This window comes from Ictalurus furcatus, chromosome 25, assembly GCF_023375685.1.
Source record: "Ictalurus furcatus strain D&B chromosome 25, Billie_1.0, whole genome shotgun sequence".
Lineage (NCBI taxonomy): Eukaryota > Metazoa > Chordata > Actinopteri > Siluriformes > Ictaluridae > Ictalurus > Ictalurus furcatus.
In genome coordinates, this window is record NC_071279.1 from 12,009,937 (window position 1) to 12,031,621 (window position 21,685).

Genomic DNA, 21,685 nt, shown 5'->3' on the forward strand with positions numbered 1-21,685 from the left:
ATATAAATGAAGTTCAAGAATAAAAAGATGCAATGGTGCCGATGAATAAATATAATGATTTCATGATTTGTGCTATAATTATAAACGGGAACAGGATTTAAAATTTTTTTTTAATACAATAAACAATGTCACTGTTGACTGAAGGTATGAGAGCCTCTGTGGTGCTATCTACACTCCCGGCAGCCTTTATCATATGCGTTTGTCCATGTTGGAGTTATTTAAGAGAATGATAACTGTGTAGTACAGTGTTAATGGGTAGTCTATACATGCTATAAGGTAAGCAATAGTTCTTTCTCTTGTTTAGAAATTGCTGCACAGTCGGAGTCCAGTGAGATTCGTCAGGACTGGAAGCCCCCATTCCTCAGCAATGAGGAGTTTACACAGCTGATGTTAGAGGTGAGAGGACACACTTACACGGTTCAAATCGTCCTGCCTACCTGAACAGGTTCTTATTGTAAGAAATGTGCTGTATAAATTATCATTATTATTATGTACTTTGCTGTTTCTTCTCAGGCCCTAGATGGCTTCTTTCTAGCCATCATGACAGACGGCAACATAATCTATGTGTCTGAAAGTGTCACCTCTTTACTAGAGCATTTACCAGTAAGTATTATCTGTGTGACCTAGAATTTATGTTGGACATGACAGCTCATCAACAGAGCACTGTCCCCTAAACATATATCGTTGCCAGTGAGTAATGGAGGCGAGGACAGTTGAAGCTGGGCACGGTGTACTAAAAAACATGACACGCGACAGAGACAGTGAACAAACAGCAGATTTGCGTGGCAGTTCTGGGAAAAACCATTAGACGCTATAGCTGAGTTGTGTCAAAGAGCCGATAAAGAACAAAAAATAGGGCCAAAAACTTTTGTATTTCTTCCAGTAATATACTTTGACACATTCAACTGTAATTAAACCATAAATAAATTTCACCACAATGACACAAATGTTTTTATTTACTTATAATTTGGCATAGGCTATCTTCCTGCTAAGATCATGTCAGGTCTGCATAAAGTCTCAATTATATGTTTAACTACGCAAGATGGCTGCCACAGGTATCCCGCAGTCATTTGGAGCGTCTTTCAGAATTTTATCTGACATGCGCGTCCATGTGGTAAATAGTGGGGTCAGTATAGCATCATGTGATACCGCAGCCAAATAAACAAACTGGCGTCTTGTCTTTAATTGCATACATTTGTACAATTCTAGACTGTTTTTGAGTACTAACACTAACCGGGATTTTTGATCACAGTTCGTGTTTCCATTTTAAAAACCTCTTATGTAGCCTTCAAACATAAACTGAATATAGGGTTAGGATTCTTGATTTGAGATGAGGCTCATGACGACAATAACGACGACGGCAGAAGGTTTTAAAGCGCAACAGAGCTTGCGAGTGTGTTTAATGTTCAGCGTGAAATCGCTAAACATTAGTTTATCTTTGGAATCCAGATGGACAGGGATGCTTTGTTCCTGATGTGCTGTGTAATAGATGCTGCTTTTAATCTTCCAGATGTACATAAGATATGCATGCGAGTGTGTGAACTATGCCGCTCACTTAGCTGCTGCTTGTACACGTATGGTCATGTCGAGTATGAACCAGCCTCAAATTTACATTTACATTTATAGCATTTGGCAGACACTCTTATCCAGAGCGGCTTACATTCATCTCGCCTATACATTTTTGAGCAGTTGAGGGTTAAGGGCCCTGCTCAAGGGCCCAGCAGTGGCAGCTTGGCTGTGCTAGTATTGCTGGCTGTGTGTGATTTCACACAGTGAAAGCCTAGTCAGTTCAGTTTGTAATCAGATACTGGCTGTCAAAATGACCCTTACGCTCCTGCATACAGACTTCTGGTTGAGATTCTGGCAAAAGAGAAATTTATTTCAGTTCTGAAACAAAAAATAATAATACAGAACTGTAGTTGTTGGCCTATATAACTATTGGCCTATATAATAGAAAATGTCAAAAGGGTTTCCCCATATTGGTCTACACTTCATCTACAGGCTGCTTGAAACGAGAATGACTGTTAAGCACATATTAATGCACTGTCTGGCTCTTAACAATACTAAACAACGACAAAGTCTTCCAAAATGTCTCGCCAGGAAAAATCCTACAGTTCGTACTGAATATTAAAGTGAAGGACCTCGTTATAGCTGCTGCTGTTGACATGGTTGAAATGTTGTAAGGATTTTATTGTTGTAATACTGTAAGAATTTGTGGAATGTCCTGTTTTGCCTACCTTGATCTTGCCATGAAAATAGCTGTTGATGCTGACGTGGCGTTAAAAGAGCAATAAATAAATAAATCTGCAGGCTTCTCAGTCAGAACAGTGTTCACAAACTGTAGAAAGTGTATTATTTTTAAGGATCTCTGTAGAGATTATGTTTCACGTAAATAGCAACAGCATATATATTTAAAAAAAAAACAGAGTCGAGTCATGTACTGTTGCGTGGATTAAAAAAAATTATATAAATAGCTTGTATGTTATGTGAGACAGGCAAGATATTATGTGAGAGAGAAAAAGAGAGAAAGTAACATCTGATTGTGTGTTTTAGTCTGACCTGGTGGACCAGAACCTGTTGAATTTTCTTCCACTGGGCGAACACTCTGAAGTGTACAAAGCCCTCTCGACACACATCCTCGAAGGAGAGAGCCTCACACCAGACTACTTAAAGAGTAAGACACTGGAGTGTATACGCACACAGTTTTCTCTGAGCACTCAACGTTACTACTCCTTTATACACAGTGCTTTCATTTATAAAGGGAGCAAAGCTGAAAAATTGATTACTTGATTAACACTTTGGAAGCTATCACAAAAGGTCTAAGAGAGTTCCGAAAAAAAGAGTTCCGTTCCTGTAAAACAGTCTGAAATATTGCAGTGAATGAAGGAAAAGTTTAGGTATGTGCAATGAACTGAATCATGCCTAATGAAACAGAACATGTTGTTGAACAACGCAGTAGTAAAAACAAAAATCTGGTATTCTACAGGAAGTAGAAGCTTCAAAAACTACCATTAAGAGAAAGATAGACTATCTTAAAGGCAAAGAGTGCAACAGCGGTTCGTTGAAAGTATATAAAAGCCTGTCAATTTCAAGAGTCTTATGGACAGATTAGACAAAGATTAACCTGTATCCATCAAAACAACAGCTTCACCATCTTATCTATGAAAATAGATTAGGATTCGGAACAGGAAATTGTTCAACCATGACTTCATGTTTCACAGTGGTATAAATATGAGGTAACACATAGGCCAAATTCCCTTAGTCATTCATAACAATGGGTAAGAGCAAGGAATATAGCTGTGATGTGCGGCAAAAGGTTATTGAGCTTCACAAAATGGGAAGTGGCTATAAGAAAATAGCACAAGCATTGAAAAGGCCCATTTCCACCATCAGGGCAATAATTAAGAAGTTCCAGTCAACTGGAAATGTTATGAATCAACCTGGAATTGGACGCGTGTCTATATTGTCTCAACGCACTGTAAAGAGGATGATTCGAGTGGCCAAAAAAATCTCCAAGGATCCCAGCTGGAGAATTGCAGAAGATAGTTGTGTCTTGGGGTCAGAAAGTCTCCAAAACTACAATCTAGGGCAGTGGTGGCTTAGCGGTTAAGGCTCTGAGTTATTGATCGGAAGGTGGAGGGTTCAAGCCCCAGCACTGCCAAGCTGCCACTGTTGGGCCCTTGAGCAAGGCCCTTAACCCTCTCTGCTCCAGGGGTGCTGTATCATGGCTGACCCTGCACTCTGACCCCAGCTTCCTGACATGCTGGGGTATGCGAAGAAAAGAATTTCACTGTGCTGAAGACTCATAGTGGTTATCTTGGCAAAGGGAGGTAGCACAAAGTACTGACTAAAAGGGTGTGCCAATAATTGTTGCACACCTATATTTAACAAAGTTGTTTTTTTCTTTTCTTTCTTTCTTTTTTTTTGATAAACATGTTTTGTTTGCAATTGTTTTATATCCATGAGAGCAGAGTATTTTTGTGAATTATTTTTCACAGCCGCCTTTGCTCATATTTACCAAGGGTGCCAATATTAGTAGAGGACACTGTATATTCATGTTTTATCCCATTTTACCATTTTTGTTTGAGTAACCGTTGTTGTATTTTTTTTTTTACTTGGTATATACAGTCTTGGCTTGTCTGTAAATAATATACTTTGACATCTCCACAGTGTATATACAGTAGCAAATAGCTATTTCAAATTTCACCATGTGAAGTATTTTCCCAGATTATATACCTTTTTTCAGCAATTAATTATCTACATCGATCACTCACTGGTCATTTTATCATATTTGGCACCTTATTATGATGTAATTACTGGCTGTGGCCCATTCTACTGTTTGTCTTCAATGGACATGGTATAGGACAGCAAGAGGTGCAGCTCTATGGTAGGTTATGAGTAGATAAGAGTTCAGTGCATCTAATAATCTTGGAGCACAGTGTATATTTGCTCATGCATCTAAAATTTGAATCAACTGAATTGTTGATGATGATAACTAACTTGAATCTTTAATCTGTCTTGGTCCCTCCCCCATTTTCTCTATAGCAAAAAACCAATTAGAGTTCTGCTGCCACATGCTCCGGGGCACCATTGACCCCAAAGAGCCTCCCGTCTACGAGTATGTCAAGTTTATCGGCAACTTCAAGTCTCTCAACACTGGTAAGTGTGAGAGCTGCGTATTGTGTGAGTCATTGTTCTCACGCATCTTTTTTATGCCTACTGCTCAACAGGGATGCTTGGTCATGCGAAGGGCAGTGAAAACTTTGCTTCAAATAGGATCAAGAGCTCTGCTCAGCCACATGTGATTCCATGCTCAGTTTGCAGTGGTGAATATGAATACAGCACATAATTGATCAGACCATTGGCTGTAGCAAGGTATAAACTTGCCTTCGCATCGAGTACAGCAGATTTTCATCATTGACTACGTTTACATGGACAGCAATAATCTAATTATTGACCTTATTCTGAATAAGACAATATTGTGATTAAGGTGTTTACATGAGTTGCTTTTAGAGTATTCCTTTCATATTCAGGTTTTACATGCTATAGAACATGGATCGATTAACGGCACGCGTCATTACATCGCCACGCCGTCCGACGTTCCCTCCAGGATTTCGCGTATTGCCATACAGTTGGTCTTCGTTATGGTACCGTATACAGTTTTAGGTGTTTCATTTTTAATTTTACGTAAGATTCAAGTGCAATTAATTATTTGTCATGCTATACATGCAAATAGATGACTGCTTGAAGCCGTGGGCTGCGTCCGAAAACGCGTACTTACTTGCTATATATTAGCTAAGATACATGTATTTCGCCTACTATATAGTAGGTAAGTAAGCAGTTTCGGACACAGCCGTGCTCTCTTGTTTGTTGTCAAACGGTTGAGCACTGCCGTGTGTGTATGTGTCCTGTCGCAAAATGCGGTGAAAACTCCCACACGACGTTAATAGTGTGATTAAGGTGTGTACATGTCTGTAATACACTTCGATAATGTGACTAAAACAGGAATACTCCACAGGTCATAATTCCATTTGTGTTTACTTCAAGTATGACTTTAGGTGGATTAAGGTCATCAATAATCGCTGTTTACATGCCAGTTTCTTAATCAGAGTATCGTCTTAATCGGGTTAATATAGTATTATTGTTGTCCATGTAAACATACTGACTGATGGGTTCACTAATGCAGTTGATGGTTTTCTCCTATTTGTTATTTCATTGTCACTGTAGTTCATTTTTTGTTTAATGCTGCCACCTAGTGACTCAGTATATACAAGTGCACCCTGACTTCATATCCAGTTTGTATTCTTCATATATTCGCCGTTTCTTATTATTTTGTCCTCTTGCAGTGCCTAACTCGACACGGAACGGCTTTGAAGGTGTGATCCAGCGCTCACTCAGGCCCTCGTTTGAAGACCGTGTGTGTTTCATCGCCACTGTGAGGTTAGCCAAGCCTCAGTTTATCAAGGTGGGCTGATAAATTTCTCATTTGTCTCTGAACTTTACATTCACCTCTTTTACTACATTTATGCTAGGACAAGAATGTTAAAGAATACAGAATGGTGTGTGTATATATGTTTGTGTGTGTGTGTGTATAGATACAGGTTTGCACATGAGGAAAGATTTTTTTTTTCTTGTGATGTGATTGATATTTTAGACGTTTGCACACTAGTAATTTAAACTAGTAATTTAAACATATATTGTAGCACTTGGTAATCAACATTAAATATGCAGTATTGTTATACAGTAATATGTTTATAACCTTTTCCCGTCCAGGAAATGTGCACTGTGGAGGAGCCCAATGAGGAGTTCACTTCCAGACACAGCTTAGAGTGGAAATTCCTTTTTCTGGACCACAGGTGTGTCTGTCTCTCTGTCTCTGTGTCTCTGTCTTTATCTCTCTCTCTCTCTCTTTCTGTCTCTCTGTATCTCTGTGTGTGTGTGTGTGTGTGTGTGTGTGTGTGTGTGTGTGTGTCTCTCTCTCTCTCTCTATCTCTGTGTGTGTGAGTCTCTGTATCTCTCTCCCTCTCTGTGTGTGTGTGTCTCTCTCTCTGTATCTGTCTCTCTCTCTCTCTCTGTATCTGTCTCTCACTCTCTGTATCTGTCTCTCTCGCTCTCTCTGTCTCCCTGTATCTCTCTCTGTCTGTCTCTCTGTATCTCTGAAATGTATCAGTTATTTGCCATTCCAATCTTATATCTGTTTTCCCATAAAGAACAGCCTGCATTACAGATCCACCATCAAAAAGCCATAAAAAAGTCACACTGAACATAAAATTGAATCTCTGTGCAATATATTTATGAAACTTTTTGCCAAGCCTTTTTGTCTTTACCAATTATTTACCAGTAATCTCCACAGGAAGTAAATGAACTAGGAGCAGATCTAAAAGTTGGAGAACTATGACCAAAGTTTTTTTTTTTTTTTTTTATAGGTTTTTTATTTTTTATACATTGTCTTCTATTTATCTGCTTAAAGGTGTGTAAATATGAATGTGTTGTGTTGTCATCTTTAGGGCGCCCCCTATCATAGGTTACCTGCCTTTTGAAGTTTTGGGCACGTCGGGGTATGATTACTATCACGTAGATGACTTGGAGACCCTTGCCAAGTGCCACGAACACTGTGAGTTAGACCAATCTTACCTGTTCTCCTGTTTGTGTGTGTGTGAGAGAGAGAATGAGTGAGTGAGAGTGCGTTAGAGAGCGAAACCGTGTGGTTTATAGTATTTAAACCAATACATCTTTAAAGGAAGTGTCACTTTTTGGTGTTATCATGTTGTGTAGTACTATACAGAAGTTTAAATCATTTGTTTTCCTTACTATTCAGCTTTAATGGATAGTATAATGTTCCCCTGGGTGATAATGTGGATGTGTGTGGTGCAGTGATGCAGTATGGGAAAGGAAAGTCGTGCTATTATCGGTTCTTGACCAAAGGCCAACAGTGGATTTGGCTGCAGACCCACTACTACATCACATACCACCAGTGGAACTCGCGGCCTGAGTTCATCGTCTGCACACACACTGTGGTCAGGTGAGGCTTTTTCCACACTTACACAGATATCCAGTGTTCCGGGTCGGGATGTGACTGGTGTGTGTTTGGTCTTGCTATAGCTATGCTGAGGTTAGGGCTGAGCAGCGCAGAGAGCTGGGCATCGAGGAGTCACCTCCTGAGATCTCTGCAGACAAGGTGTGTGTGTGTGTGTGTGTGTGTGTGTGTGTGTGTGTGATGGAATGTTAAAAAATTATTTTTCTTTTTCTTCCTCTCGTACACATCTGTGTATTTATACTTTTCTCTCCATTTGTCGCTCAGTCGCAGGACTCGGGCTCGGAGTCTCAGTTGAACACCTCCAGCCTGAAGGAGGCACTCGAGCGCTTTGATCAAAGTCGCACGCCCTCAGCCTCCTCCCGGAGCTCACGGAAGTCCTCCTCACACACCGCCATATCTGACCCCACCTGTACGTAATAGCAAAACTGACACTGCATGACCCTCACTATGGACACTGGATTTAACCTCCTGGGGGAGCCAAACTGGATTTGTGTTAAAATATGCTGGTTAGGCCTGTGCGGTATAATGACATCGTCCCCAATATTATTCTATTATCCTTTTCCCCATTGACGTTTATTGCTGATTATATTATATCCCTAGTCCTTCCGACAATTACACCTTTTGCATAGGAGCTCCACAAAAAAAAACCACAGGCGTACACTTGTGTGTGTTATCACTCAAAAATACGCCAAAACACAAGTGTGTTTCTCCCCAGTATAATGAGAGATGAGCGAATTGGCATGTTTTGAACTCTAGCGTATGGAAAGACACTTCCGGCATTCCCTTCTTTCCATCTCTTGCTCTTGCAGAATATTTTGGGTTGATTTAATGTGAAATAAAATCTACTTTAACATGAGTTAACTACACTATATGGCCAAAAGTATGTGGACACCTGACCTTCACACCTGTATGTCAAAATCTAGTGGAAATCCTTCCCAGAGGAGTGGAGATTATTATAACAGTAAAGGGGGAATACATCTGGAATGGGATGTTCAACAAGAAAATGTGTGTGATGGTCAGGTGTCCACAAACTTTTGCCAATGTAGTGTACATTTGGAAAATTGTTGGCATAAAATTGTTGGCTGATATTTCTCCAGTAGAAATGGTGACATGCTGATCACAGGTCCTTATGTAGGCAGACATGTACTGTATATGAACATTGCTGCTCATATAGCAGCTGTGTGCACACGTACAGTACATGTAAAAGTATAATATGACCCAACACCAGCTCACAGGACTCTGGTTTATTAGAACTAAAAACAAAAAGCCTGGCCTGGGACTGCAAAGCAGTAATGTAAAGATTGTGCTAAAAGAAAGTTTTATTTGTGTGTGTAGCTACCCAGACAAAGCTACAGGCAGAGCACAGTACACCGCCTCGCCAGTCCGCCTCTGCTATTGAGAAGACTTCTCAGCGTCGATCATCCATCAGTAGCCAGGTTTGTGTGTCTGTGGGTGTGTGTGAGCATGCATGCAGGTGAGCATAAAGAAGAGAAATGATCAATCTCATAAGAACTGGAGGAATTGTAATTTTAGAAAACCCTTTAGAACGGAGACATTTTGCATGATGTATTTGTTGTGAATGTGTATTGAATGTGTTTGTTTATCTGTGTTGAAAATATTTCTGTGTCTCTCCAGTCGATGAGCTCTCAGAACACGGGCCAGACCATGGCAGCTAGTCTGGTGTCTCAGCCACAGCAGCCACAGCAGCTGCAGCCCAGTGTACAGGTAACACAACACACATACACAAGCATGTCAAAAATGCCATGTCAAAAGCTTGTTGTTCAGTATTTTTGCATTTTCAGCATCAGTCATTTTAGGATTGTTCGTGCTTTAACATTAATGACATTAATAATCCTTTGTGAATTGTGCTAAAATCCTTTTTGAATTACTTGTAGAATAATAACTGACGTTTTTTCTCTCACATCATCCATTTAGGAGTTTGTTTTAAAGGTGCATTAGTTAATCCCCCCATTCCCCCCCGCAAAGATTAGGTCTCTAACGGGTAGGTGCGTTCGACGTTTGAATGATTCCCGCTCATGTTCACGAAGCTCAGAATCTTACGTGGCCTGTAGAGTGGGTCCAGACACAAATAAATATTCTGGACTGGAAGTCAGTTCTCCAAACGGGTTTTTATCAGAGATTTAATACACCTTTGCAAAGGCCACAACTTAAGCCATTGTTTGTTTGCTTTAAAAAAATAAATAAAAAAATCATGTTCCACATATCTTCCAGGTTACTTGTACAAGTAAGGATTTTTTTTTTTTAAATCAACTATCGCACATTTAATGGTTTCTGTGTTCTCAGAGGTGGGTCCCTTTCTAGGCCTGCAGTTGGAGCATGTCAGGATGTGCCTATCGAGTCTTAATTAGGCCTTTAATCAAGTCTACTCAAACATAAAAATATCTTCTTTTTTTCTTTTCTTTTTTTTGCCTTAATGGATTAGCTCATTGGGCTGTATTGACTGGAAAATTCATAATGTTGTGTATCCTGAGCACTTCCTCATACTCTGTAGATAAACTGTCAAGCCAAATCATTTTTGAAGATTATCCAGCCGTATGACTAATAGTCAAATTACACATTCATATTGTGTGCATTGCCCTACTGCAGCTTAGTCACTTCCTTAATAATTCCCTTCCTGGTTCCTCATTAGCAGACTGTGATGTGTCTAATGTGACCTATGATGCCCTCTTCTTTCTTTTTTTTTTCCCCCCCCTTTTTTCTTTTTTTTTGCAGCCACTGCTGCAGTTCTCCACACAGCTGGATGCCATGCAGCACCTGAAGGAACAGCTGGAGCAGCGCACACGTATGATCGAGGCTAACATCCAGAGGCAGCAGGAGGAGCTGCGTCAGATTCAGGATGAGCTGCAAAGGGTGCAGGGCCAGGGCTTACAGGTGAGAGGGGCCTCTGCTGGTGCACACATCCAAGTAAAAGTGAACTGATGTAAAAATGCTTTGTAGAATGCTTCATAAAATAAACTTTACATCTTTTATAGCTTTATTTTATAGCTTTAGAGTTGATTTGTTAATAATTGCGTCAGTATTTAAATGTAGAGTATCATCTTACGTACTTTGTTAAACCTTTTAATCTATTGTATGCAAAGTACTTTGAGATTTTATACTCTAAATGGAAAAAGTACTTTATAAATCAAGACTACTTATTATTTTTATTATTATTTCATCCTAGGAAGTTTTAGTAGGCTTACTTACAGGAAGTCTTGCAAATCATTATTATATGAAAGCCATAGTCATAGCTGAAGAATGTTGAAGGAACCAAATCCTCAGGAAATAGTTTTCTTCCTTTTTGTCCCGGAGCTGAAAATAAATTTACCTGAGGCTGCGTTGCAGTTGGAAACGTATAAAGCCTGTTTCTGATTTGTGTCTTTTCAGCATTGTAGTGGAGTCATTCTGTGTGTGGTTGTGTTTGTGTCTTTGATGGACACAAGTGTGCACAAGTGATAGATCTTTTCCTTTTTCTGGGTGATGTGATTAAATGTTGTAGAAGTTTAACACGCTACTCATTTAAACATGTATTGCGGTTGGGTGTGGGCATGTTTTTATATCTTGGTGGGGACCAAATATCCCCAAAAGGAAAGGAATATCTGACAGTTTTGACCATGTGGGTACATTTGGCTGGCGCTTTTTTTTTTTTTTTTTTTTTTTTTGGAAGAGCTAAACAGATCTTTTGGTTATTGAGGTTATGCTTGGGTTTAGGTGTAGTATAGTTAAACCTAATTAAATTAGTGCCATTAATAATTGTCAATGGGAGGATATTAACACGTGTGTTTGTGTGTAGATGTTCCTGCAGCAAGGTGGCGGTAGTCTAAACCTTGGCTCGGTGCAGTTGGCGCAGGGTTCCTCTGTGCAGCCAGGCACGGCTCTGACCATGCAGGGGCTGGTGGTGCCTGCAGGAATCTTACAAGGCAACCTGGCATCAGCACATACGGGCACACAGCACTCTGTCACTCAGCAGAGCCAGCCAGGTCAACCTCAGCAGCAGAGCATTCTCCGAGAGCAAAGTGGCACACATGCACAGGTGAGACACCATACACATGAAGCAATGGCATTTAAATTCCAATTAGTTATAGAAGTTAGTAGCATGGCATTTCCAAGACATTAAACGAACATCAGATTTCGACGATGAGTACCGATTTATTTATTTTTTTTAAGGTCATACACACACAAACATGTCTGTATTTGAATTGATGTAACTGAATACGAATACATTTAATCCAAGAAAGCTTGCAAGGCCTCCAGAAAAGTGTTTGCCCTATGCCATGGAGATTGCGAGTTTGAATCCCAAAGACGCCACATTGTTGACTCCATGACTGGGAGTCAAGTGAGCAAAAGTAGCCATGCTTTCAGGGTGGGAGAGATGGCACAATGTCTGCCTCTCTCTCCCATGCCAATCACAGCAATACTGGCCATATATGGGTATCTGTGAGCTCATGCATGTGGAAGGGAATGGATAGCGCTTTCCTCCTATCTGTGACGCAGCAAAAAGATGCAGTTGGCTGGCTTCATGTGTCTCGGAGGCAGCATGTGATGGAATCATTCTCCCCAGTCTTAGCGTAAGGGAGACCTAACCAGTGGGTGGGAATCGACCAAGGCTACATTAGGGAGAAAATCTGGGGAAGATGCAGAAGGTGTGTTTTCACAGAGTGTGCTGTCACGTATGAAGCTCGCTAGACAAAGAAAGGTCACGTTAATTAACACAAACTTGTGGCGCTATGCTGTGGCATAACAAGAAGTTCATTTTGGTGCGGAGACTAAATATACTGAATAAAACCATCACGTCACACGTATATCGATGAGCTCGATGTGCTCAAGCAATCTCGCCATATAAATAATGTTGCCATGACAAATCTTTGACAGTTCCACTGAAAATGATTGACATAAGATGCTAATAATTGGAGAAATTAGATTTTTTTATCTTGTAGTACCTTTTCTTCTCTAATTCAGTGGCCGTGATTTCGATGTTTCCTGAGCTCAGAGTATAATTAGCTGGCTAGTAGCTTTGACAGAAACCTGCAAAAATGCATGATTCCGATTGGCTAATCTTGTTTCTTACTATAGCAGCCGGTCACCTATAAAATTGTGATTAAACAAACTAAGGGATGTGTTTATATGATGTTTGCGGCGGTTAAATATGGAAACATAATGATCCACTGTCTGGTCAGGGTCACGGTGCTTCAGATAACGCTACTAGTTTGTATATATTTTGAGAATTCTGTAATAAAAAAAAAAAAAGCAGACACAAGCACTTAAATCTATTTCTGTGTATGTATGCACCAGCCCTCATATGTCAGATTTGGGAGGTGGGGGGGGAGAAAAAAAAAAGACAAGGTTGCACTTTGAAAAGCTGTTTTGTAAGCAGAATTTCCAAAGCCTTGACATCAGCATTCTCGTATACAAAGTTTGGTTTCTGGATTATGGATTCTTTTTACTTCAATTATTTTTTTCCACTATAAAAACTACTTTTAAACTTGAATACATCATTTTTCAGTATAATTTACTGAAGTATCGGCTATAAAGGGCAAAACAAAGTAGACGATATTAACCGAGCCAGTGTAAGCTGATACGGGTAACTTTATTAACTGTATTATTATGGATCAAATAAACTCCGGTGTACTTGTGTATCCTGAAGAGTCTGTTTCTGATTCCTTGCTTCAGTCCCAGAGGTCGTCCCACACGCTGCAGTCTCCTCAGGGAGGCCTGCCTGCGTCTCTCTACAACACCATGATGATTTCGCAGCCTGGCCAGGCCAATGTGGTGCAGATCTCCACCAGTTTAGCCCAGAGCAGTCCGAGTGGAACCGCGGTCGCCACGTTCTCTCAGGACCGACAGATACGGTACCACCCTATTCTGCAGACTACTTTACACACAGGTTGAACTTCACAATTTGCTCTGAATACAGTACTTAAATAAAATATCCTGTGTATACTGGCCAAAAAGGCCAGTTGACATGCGAAGTGTAATCTCATAAGACGTGCTTTATCGTCCAGCGTGTCTGGCTGAGATTCTCGTAAGCGCGATATCTGAAGAACGTGTGGTCGAATGTTTGTAGGATTTAGATGGAATTATCATCGTAACCGGTAGATGAACTGATTACATTTGGAAATTGATCCAAACAGGGTATTTCTGGCATACTGTTTAAGTAACACGAAGGATTAGACTTGACGCTGTTGGAAATGAGTTCAGTATGTTTCCCCAGATTAGAAATAAAAGAATTTACGCGTTTCACTCCAGAAGACTAAGTGTGGGCCGATTAAAGGAGTGAATTGCATACTAACCCTTATAATTAACATGTGGTGGTCAGATGTGTCCAGGCTTTATTTTGATTCAATTCTTAATCAAACTTATGCGAACAGTTTCCTACATTACCCACGATTACATGCCGATAGCAGTGCCAGTGTGACTCAGTTCTCGCGTCATCTCTACCTAAAGAAAGCAATGCAGCAGCGCTTTAATCCTTTACTCTGTCCAGGTCTCTCACCTCATCATCTGTACACATTGCTCAGGTTCCAAAGCTTCAACTGTCATGCTAATACCACCAACGATTGTGCTGGTTATCTCGTAGATCACTAACGATCTCTGCTGTACCTCAGCACAAGTGTTTTGTATTGCTGCATTGTTCTCCACAAACTTCTACATTGGATTTCTCATTACTCATCATTGGATTCTCATTTCTCATCTGACCTTGAATGTCGCTGGAAAATGGCAAATGAGAAAAGAAACTCTTACTTTTTAGGAGCTGCTAACAGAACCTGATCATTACCCCTTAGGTCTGAGAGTTTAATTTCCACCCCCTCCACCCTCCTATTAAACAGCATTGTAACTGCACTAGCAATGTCTCCCTGTAACGTCAACATGGCTCAGAAGTAACGAAAATGCAGCTCTGGCCAACAAATTAGCACCACAATCTCTAAACGCATAACACAGAATTCACCATAAACACATTTAACTTGGACTCCTTCCAGCTTTTGGTCAGTTTCAGCTGTACTATTTCGGGTGTAAAATGTACACACAACAGTCTGAGTTTCTCTCCCCTCTCTCTTTCTTCCCTCTAGATTCCCAGCAGCCCCTCAGCTACTTACTAAGTTGGTGACGGGACCTATGGCCTGTGGTGCCGTCATGGTGCCCACCACCATGTTCATGGGTCAGGTGGTGACACCGTTTGCCCCTCAGCAGACTCAAAATCAGACCATCAGCATTGGACAGCAAGCACCCACGGCCTTACAGGAGCAGCAGGGCCAGACGCAGGTTGGCACGCAACCACAGAGCCAAAACCAGACTCCACTTAGCCAGACTCAGTTCCTCCAGGTGAGTATTAAAAAAAAACAGAGTGGATGTAGAATGGGGAAAAAATATCTTTACGTTTATACACACAGTGAGACACAGTTAGATCTTTACGGAACCCATGGACGTCTTTAGTTTGCCCTGTCCTGGCACATATAGCTCCTAAAAAGCTTTAATTGCACTTTTACAGTTCTAGGTCTGAGTGCCTATTGGTTCTGTTCTACAATAGTGAACTTTAAATGTCCATGCATCATTTTAGAGTGAGATTGCGGCACAGCAGACAACAGCGTGCGCCGTTAGAAAGAACTTAGCCTGCTAATGATGGTGATATCTCTAATGTTGATGATTACCTTCTCAAAACAGTGATTAGTATGGTAATGTGTCTGTATATGAAGTGATCTTAAGTCAGTACTGCTATAAACTAATTTATAATGACAATGATGAGTCTTTATTGGTCACAGCACAGTGAAATTCTTTTCTTTGCATACCCCAGTATGTTAGGAAGTTGCGGTCAGAGTGCAGGGTCAGCCATGATACAGCGAACTTGGAGCAGAGAGGGTTAAGGGCCTTGCTCAAGGACCCAACAGTGGCAGCTTGGCAGTGCTGGGGCTTGAACCCCCGACCTTCCGATCAGTAACCCAGAGCCTTAGCTGCTAAGCCACTACTGCCTTACATAGTAAAAAAGAGCTACGTTACACTGTACGCTAACCACTCACCGTAAACAGGGTAGGAACTTGTAGTTGAGGAAACTACCCCAAGTTGACGAGTTGAAATTTCAAGTTGAGGGGGTGTTTTCGGTGGCTTTTACAGGCTGTACAAGTTGCAACTTCTCTTCGAACGCAGCAGGAGCGATGCAAACGTTTGCACTGTACTTGAAATAAAATCCAGATGATGGTGTTTAATGTCTTGGTATTTTCTATCTAAAACTCGTCCCATTTAGGCACCTCGTCTTCTTCATGGGAATCAGTCAGCGCAGCTGATCCTCCAGGCAGCGTTCCCTCTGCAGCAGCAGAACGCCTTCACTACAACCACACAGCAGCAGGTGCAGCAGCAGCAACTCCAACAGCAACATCAGCAACAACTCCAGCAGCAACATCAGCAGCAGCTTCAGCAGCAACAACAGCAGCAACTGACTTCCCATAGGCAAGACAGCATGTCGGACCGCTCCAATGCCCCGCCTCAGTAACCCGGCAACAGCCAATGGTGTGGCGAGGACCGAATCTGACCTCTGCCGTGCAGGGCGATTAAAGAGGAGTATTAGCAGTATTCAAACTGTACCTGGTATTTGGCGCAAAGCAAAAGGTGCTGTTGTGTCTCTGCGCCCTACGTGTCATCCCTCACCAAGTTCTGGATGCTTGCACTGAATTCTGGAAGTATAGCCCACACTTGCTGAGTGGTTAGTAAGCTAGCAAGGGAACCAACCCTTGGTTTTATTTTTCAGCACCCGTGTCAAGATAAGAGGTGAGGCGAGTCGCGAGGTGGGCCGTCTTTCATTCACACATTCGCATATTAATTTATATAGAACGCTCCAGTATTGTGGGCTGGAGACGACAATTCAAGACTTCAGAGAAGTCCTATAGAATAAATGGCACTCCATCCATTTGTTCTCTTTTCTCTTCTCCTCCCTTCCCTGTTCTCACACACCTTCTTTTCGTCTTTGTGTTTTCTGTGTAAAAAAAAAAAAAAAAAAAAGTAATTATTGGTCAGAAAATATTTTTAAGATCATCATGTGGATTCAGCTTTTATTGTATAGTACACCTGTAAATGAATATGTAAATATACAGACAAAACAAAGAGAAACTAATATTTTATATTGATGCATGACACGATAAAAAAGAGTGTAGTTGGTTATTTGTAGCTTTGAATATACTTTTTATCTAGTATTCAAAGGAAAAAAGAAAAAACACTTAATGGCTGAGGCCTTCACGGATTCATTCTTTGCCGTGGGGGTGTGTGTGTTTGTGTCTACAAAGCGGGCAGTGCTGGTTCTGCTTTGTGTGTCATAGTTTGTTTAAAATGACACCTTGATATTTTCATAATACTACTACCAATATCTTTATGGGTTTCTCCTGTTTTTACATGTAACCAAGATGCATTTATTAATCTCTAAACTGTATAGATCTTTTACATTTGTATATATCAGAGAGAGCAGGCTTTGGATTCAGATGGAGATTTAGATACATAATATATTATGATAAATGTGGAGTATTTAATGCTTTTAATGCAGCGTTAATCAGGAGCTTTCAGGAAAGTTGAGCATGACATACTCAGGTGTCAGATGTCAGTTTAGATGTTTATACAGGATGAGTGAGTTGCATAAGCATATATTAATGTTTCATGGCCACATACTGTATATTATATTTAAAAAAATAAATATAAAAATCCCCACACACAGTGCCAAGCCATGATTTAAGCTATATTCATTTTTACAGTAATATGTAAGCTATGATAGAATAACTATATCACTGTAATTTTAACCAACATGAAATTTAGCCTTACCAAACCAAACCTCGTTGTCGATAGTAAATCTTCGCACACGATCCTATATTTGCACAGGTTTAATAGTTTTTGTTGTTGTTTTTTGATTTTCTTAGATTTCGGTCATGCGATAAGCAAAAACGGAGTCCGCTACCACGATACAGCTACTTGTAGAGAAATCAGGAATGTATGGTGTATTATCTTCGGACCTCGTTGATGACTGTGATGATAATCTTGTATGTGGTACCATCTTGTACACTCATAATTGTCCCAAAAAAGAAAACATTAGCACTTATGTTTGAATAGCACTTTAAATTTCGGGCTCTGTGGAACTTTAAACCTAGGCAAGGTCTTAATTAGTCGAAGTGTCTGTAATGAAATGGAAGAACGGGGGGGAAAAACATTTTACTTGCTTCTCCAGTAGTGTTTCCCAGTTACAGTAGTAGCAGTAATGTATAGAAGACGTCTCTGGACTAATCAGTCTGTGGTTTGTTATGGACTTATTGTTTGCTTTGGTTAATAAGATACGACACCTCATGTAAATTTTGTAGTTTTGTAAAATACTAGGAAAAAGTTATGTAACGTAAAATTGTTGCATGGTGTTTAGGGTTGCGACCTCACAGCTCTAGGTCACCAGTTCGATCCTGAGCTTGGTTTACTGTCAGTGTGGACGTTGGCGTGTTCTCCCTGTGGGTTTCCTTTGGGTTTTTCAGTTTCCTCCCACCTCCAGAAAACTCGCTAGTAGGTGGACTGCATACTCTGATTACCCCTTTGTGTGTGTGTGTGCGCGCGTGCGCGCGCGTGTGTGTGTTCTTCCCATTCCCAGTGTTCCTGTGATAGGCTCCAGATCCACAGTGAGCCAGACCAGGATAAAGTGTTTACTGAGGATGAATGAAGTGTTGGAAAACCAGTCCTTCATGAATTATGATTCTGGAGTGGAGGCTTTATTATTTCTCTTCTCGTGCTTGTACGTTAAACTAGCATTAATTTTTAGGAAGGTTATGACCTTGCTTAGGTATCATTTAAAATGTGGACAATCACCATTTCAGGAACCCTAAATTTTATTCAACCTTAGAGTTCTTTAAAGAAATGATAGCACTTAGATACACTATATGGCCAAAAGTGTGTGGACACCTGATCATTACCCCATATGGGGTTCTTCCCCAAACTGTTGCCATAAAGTTGGAAGCACACAGTTGTATAGGATTTCTTTATATGCTGTAGCATTTAAGATTTGTCTTAACTGGAACTAAGAGGCCCAAACCTGTTCCAGCATGACTATGATCTTGTGCACAAAGCGAGCTCCATGAAGACATGGTGTGTTAAGGTTGGACTGAAAGAACTCGAGTGTCCTGCCACCGAACACCACTGAATATCTTGGGGACGAACTGGAACACCGAATGCACCCGAGACCTCCTCACCATCAGTACCTGTCCTCACTAATGCTCTTGTAGTTGAATGATCACAAATCCCCACAGCCACGGCCCAAAATCTAGTGGAAAGCCTTCCCAGAAGAGTGGAGGTTATTATAACAGTAAAGGGGGACTAAATATGGAATGGGATGTTCAACAAGCACAGATGGGTGTGACAGGTGTCTACAAACTTTTGCCATGTAGTGTAGTCACTAATTTCTGTCTTGTCTTGTAGTGAAGTGATCTTACTGATGTCCTGTGTGACATATGTTTTATATAAATGATAACGTTTACCTTTTGGTGTGCATGACTTTATCTTACAAAATAAAAAAGGACAATTTTTTTCAGGGTAGTTCAAGTAGAAACGGGTTGAGAGAATTCATACGAGACCTCAGCATGGCAGCACAGAACTGGTCCCATGGTCCACTTTCTCAGGATCTTTCTGCCTCCAGCTGTTCAGAGTGCTGGTCCAATCACACGTTCACGTTGCAGTATCCGTCCGGTAGCACAGCTCTTCTAGCGCTCGCCATCTGAATATCACAGTCTCTCCAAGGACGTCTATTAATGTGTTAGTCACTGCGAGTGAACCCAAATGAATTGGACAGCTTGTCCAAATGTCCAAGTCCACCAACAACAACTGTTGAGACTATATTTTACAAAATTCTATCATTGTCTAGTGCTACAATACAAAAAAAAAACCTCACTGGGTGCAGTACATAAAGGATATAACGCAATATAAGCTGGCTTTCATTGTATAAGCTGAATAGAATGTATTTTTGATTTAAAGGTGAATTCAATTCTTATACACCATCAACAGTAAATGTTTGGTGTATACTAGTTTATATTGAACTTGTTGCCAGTTTTTAGCACATGTTCAGGATTTAGTACTATTTTTAAACCATTTATTTTTTTCAGTTCTCAGAGAGATGACCTCATGGCTGAGGAACACTTGAGTGGCAGTACTTTTCACAGAATGAATGTAAGACCGTGTCACTTTTACTTTTCAAACCCACATATATAAGCTTAATTGTAGCTTATCATAAACAAATATAATTTAGGAGCAACGTATAACCTGATGAAAATATATAGCCAGACCACTGGAAAGAGTTTGAAGAGAATGAGTATAGGAGAGATATAATCTCTGTAAGTATGCATGTGTTAAGAAAGGGAACAGTAAATTATTGCTGAGTTTATAGGATAATGTTTGACAAAGGACTTAAACAAACTTTGACACACTAGAGAACCAGATTGAATTGTTTTGTTTCCATGATGCTGTGGGGCTCGGGCCTGAGCTGCTCCTCCCTCAGTCTGTTGTGAATGAGCGTGATGTGAGCTACATAATATAACAGAATTCAAAATACTGCTGAATTAAAGATTTTTAAGTATGGCCTTGATATCAACATAGTGGCTGATTTTTAAATCGTGATTCTCACTTTTATTTCACTAGTGTTAATAATGTAGTCAGACATTTAAAGCACCCCCCCCCCCAAAGAAAAAACAAACAAACAAAAAACAATTAGTCAACAGTAAAAACCCACCTAACTGACCATGAAGTGAAATTTGTGAACACTAAGGGCATCTTGGTAAAAAGGCGTCTCACGGGCACTGTCTCCAGTGTCTCATATCTTCATTTGTGGGTACCTCTCGGAGAATTGGTGTGCCGCTTGCTGTAGAACATGTCTCTATATTCCACATTACTATTAACTGCAAAAGCATAGGACTATTGGCCAAGTCCTGCTAGTTTATCACTTTCTTTATTCCAATATAGGCTTCACCAGTCAGGGAGGATGAAAGTTGCTGCTTGCCTCTCGCTTTATTTATTTAACCGGCAACACTAATTACACACATTGGCATCCGATCGCTCCTTTTGTAGACATTTATGTGGGGGGAGGAGAGTAAAACAGCGAGGACTGGTTTCCTTGGAATCTGATTGCTAGTCGTCAAGGACAGCGATGATGAGTTAATGTCTGGTATGAACAGGAGGCTGTGTGTGTGCGCGTGTGTGATTTAGGCTGTAGTATTAGGTGAATACTAAACATGGCTGCCTCCACCTAATTTCGGACAGTCAGGCCCACATCACTTAATGTCTCTGTCTCTCTCACAAGTGAACACTTGAAATATCATGATCTCCATGCATCTTTCATGAGTCAGCCACCGTACATGTTCTTTACGTAAAACCACATGTCCTGTAATGTTTTTCTGGCATTCGGTATAATTTCAAATTTGTCAGATGGTGTGAAGTCATTTTTGTATGTATCCAAAGAGCTGTTAATTTTTTTTTTTTTAAGGTTTTGCTAGTCCTTGAAGTACTTGAAACCCTAACAGAAACCAGAGCTGGTTAATGAATTAATGTTCTGTAGTTTCACCATGCTCACTGAAGGTTCTAGATGTCCCTCAGTGTTTTCTTGTTTGTGTGACTTTATTTTTTTTTTTATAATTTGCAGAACACTTCTGGTTGGCTCATGAAATCAACCTGGTCAGTATATGGTTTAAGGGGTGGGACGGGCTTAATTAAATCCTTTCAGTGCATTTTAGGTTTGAATTTTTTTTTTTTTTTCAGTTGATTATATTCCACAACATGACTTGAGCTCAGTGGGGTGGATGAAGGCTGTGCTTTGTAAAAAGGTGCTGTAATGGGTTCATTTGATGGGCCATGCTAACAAAACCAGAACACAGGTTTTTTGAAGCAAATGGTACAGTTTGCTCTCCTTATTCAATTTTGAAAATAAACATATTTTAAAAACATTATATAAATAAAATCTCACACCAACATGTGTTGTCTAAATGTTCTGCTATTTTTGGTAAATAAAACACTTGATATCTGATGTGTGACTAATCCTAAAACGGTGAGGGCAGTGGTAATGTTCATTTTGCGTGGGATCTGTTCAACAAATTTTCCTCCATAGCCTTTTATTTTTGTCCACATTAATATACAGACATTCAGTTCTGTACGCTAAATTCA

General features: G+C 40.3%; 1 protein-coding gene across 1 annotated transcript in view; it reads left to right on the forward strand.

The window, feature by feature from the left end:
• Positions 1 to 21,548, forward strand: part of clocka (clock circadian regulator a) — a 61,432-nt gene extending 39,884 nt beyond the window's left edge. The window contains exons 7-23 of the mRNA XM_053613569.1: positions 305 to 396; positions 514 to 603; positions 2,554 to 2,674; positions 4,546 to 4,659; positions 5,847 to 5,965; positions 6,274 to 6,356; positions 7,008 to 7,114; positions 7,375 to 7,522; positions 7,603 to 7,678; positions 7,802 to 7,946; positions 8,873 to 8,973; positions 9,173 to 9,262; positions 10,271 to 10,429; positions 11,331 to 11,570; positions 13,208 to 13,386; positions 14,605 to 14,857; positions 15,774 to 21,548. Of these exons, the coding sequence (XP_053469544.1) occupies positions 305 to 396; positions 514 to 603; positions 2,554 to 2,674; positions 4,546 to 4,659; positions 5,847 to 5,965; positions 6,274 to 6,356; positions 7,008 to 7,114; positions 7,375 to 7,522; positions 7,603 to 7,678; positions 7,802 to 7,946; positions 8,873 to 8,973; positions 9,173 to 9,262; positions 10,271 to 10,429; positions 11,331 to 11,570; positions 13,208 to 13,386; positions 14,605 to 14,857; positions 15,774 to 16,019 (2,363 nt within the window). The 3' untranslated portion in view covers positions 16,020 to 21,548. The remainder of the gene's footprint in view (positions 1 to 304; positions 397 to 513; positions 604 to 2,553; positions 2,675 to 4,545; positions 4,660 to 5,846; positions 5,966 to 6,273; positions 6,357 to 7,007; positions 7,115 to 7,374; positions 7,523 to 7,602; positions 7,679 to 7,801; positions 7,947 to 8,872; positions 8,974 to 9,172; positions 9,263 to 10,270; positions 10,430 to 11,330; positions 11,571 to 13,207; positions 13,387 to 14,604; positions 14,858 to 15,773) is intronic.
• The last annotated feature ends 137 nt before the right edge of the window (positions 21,549 to 21,685 follow it).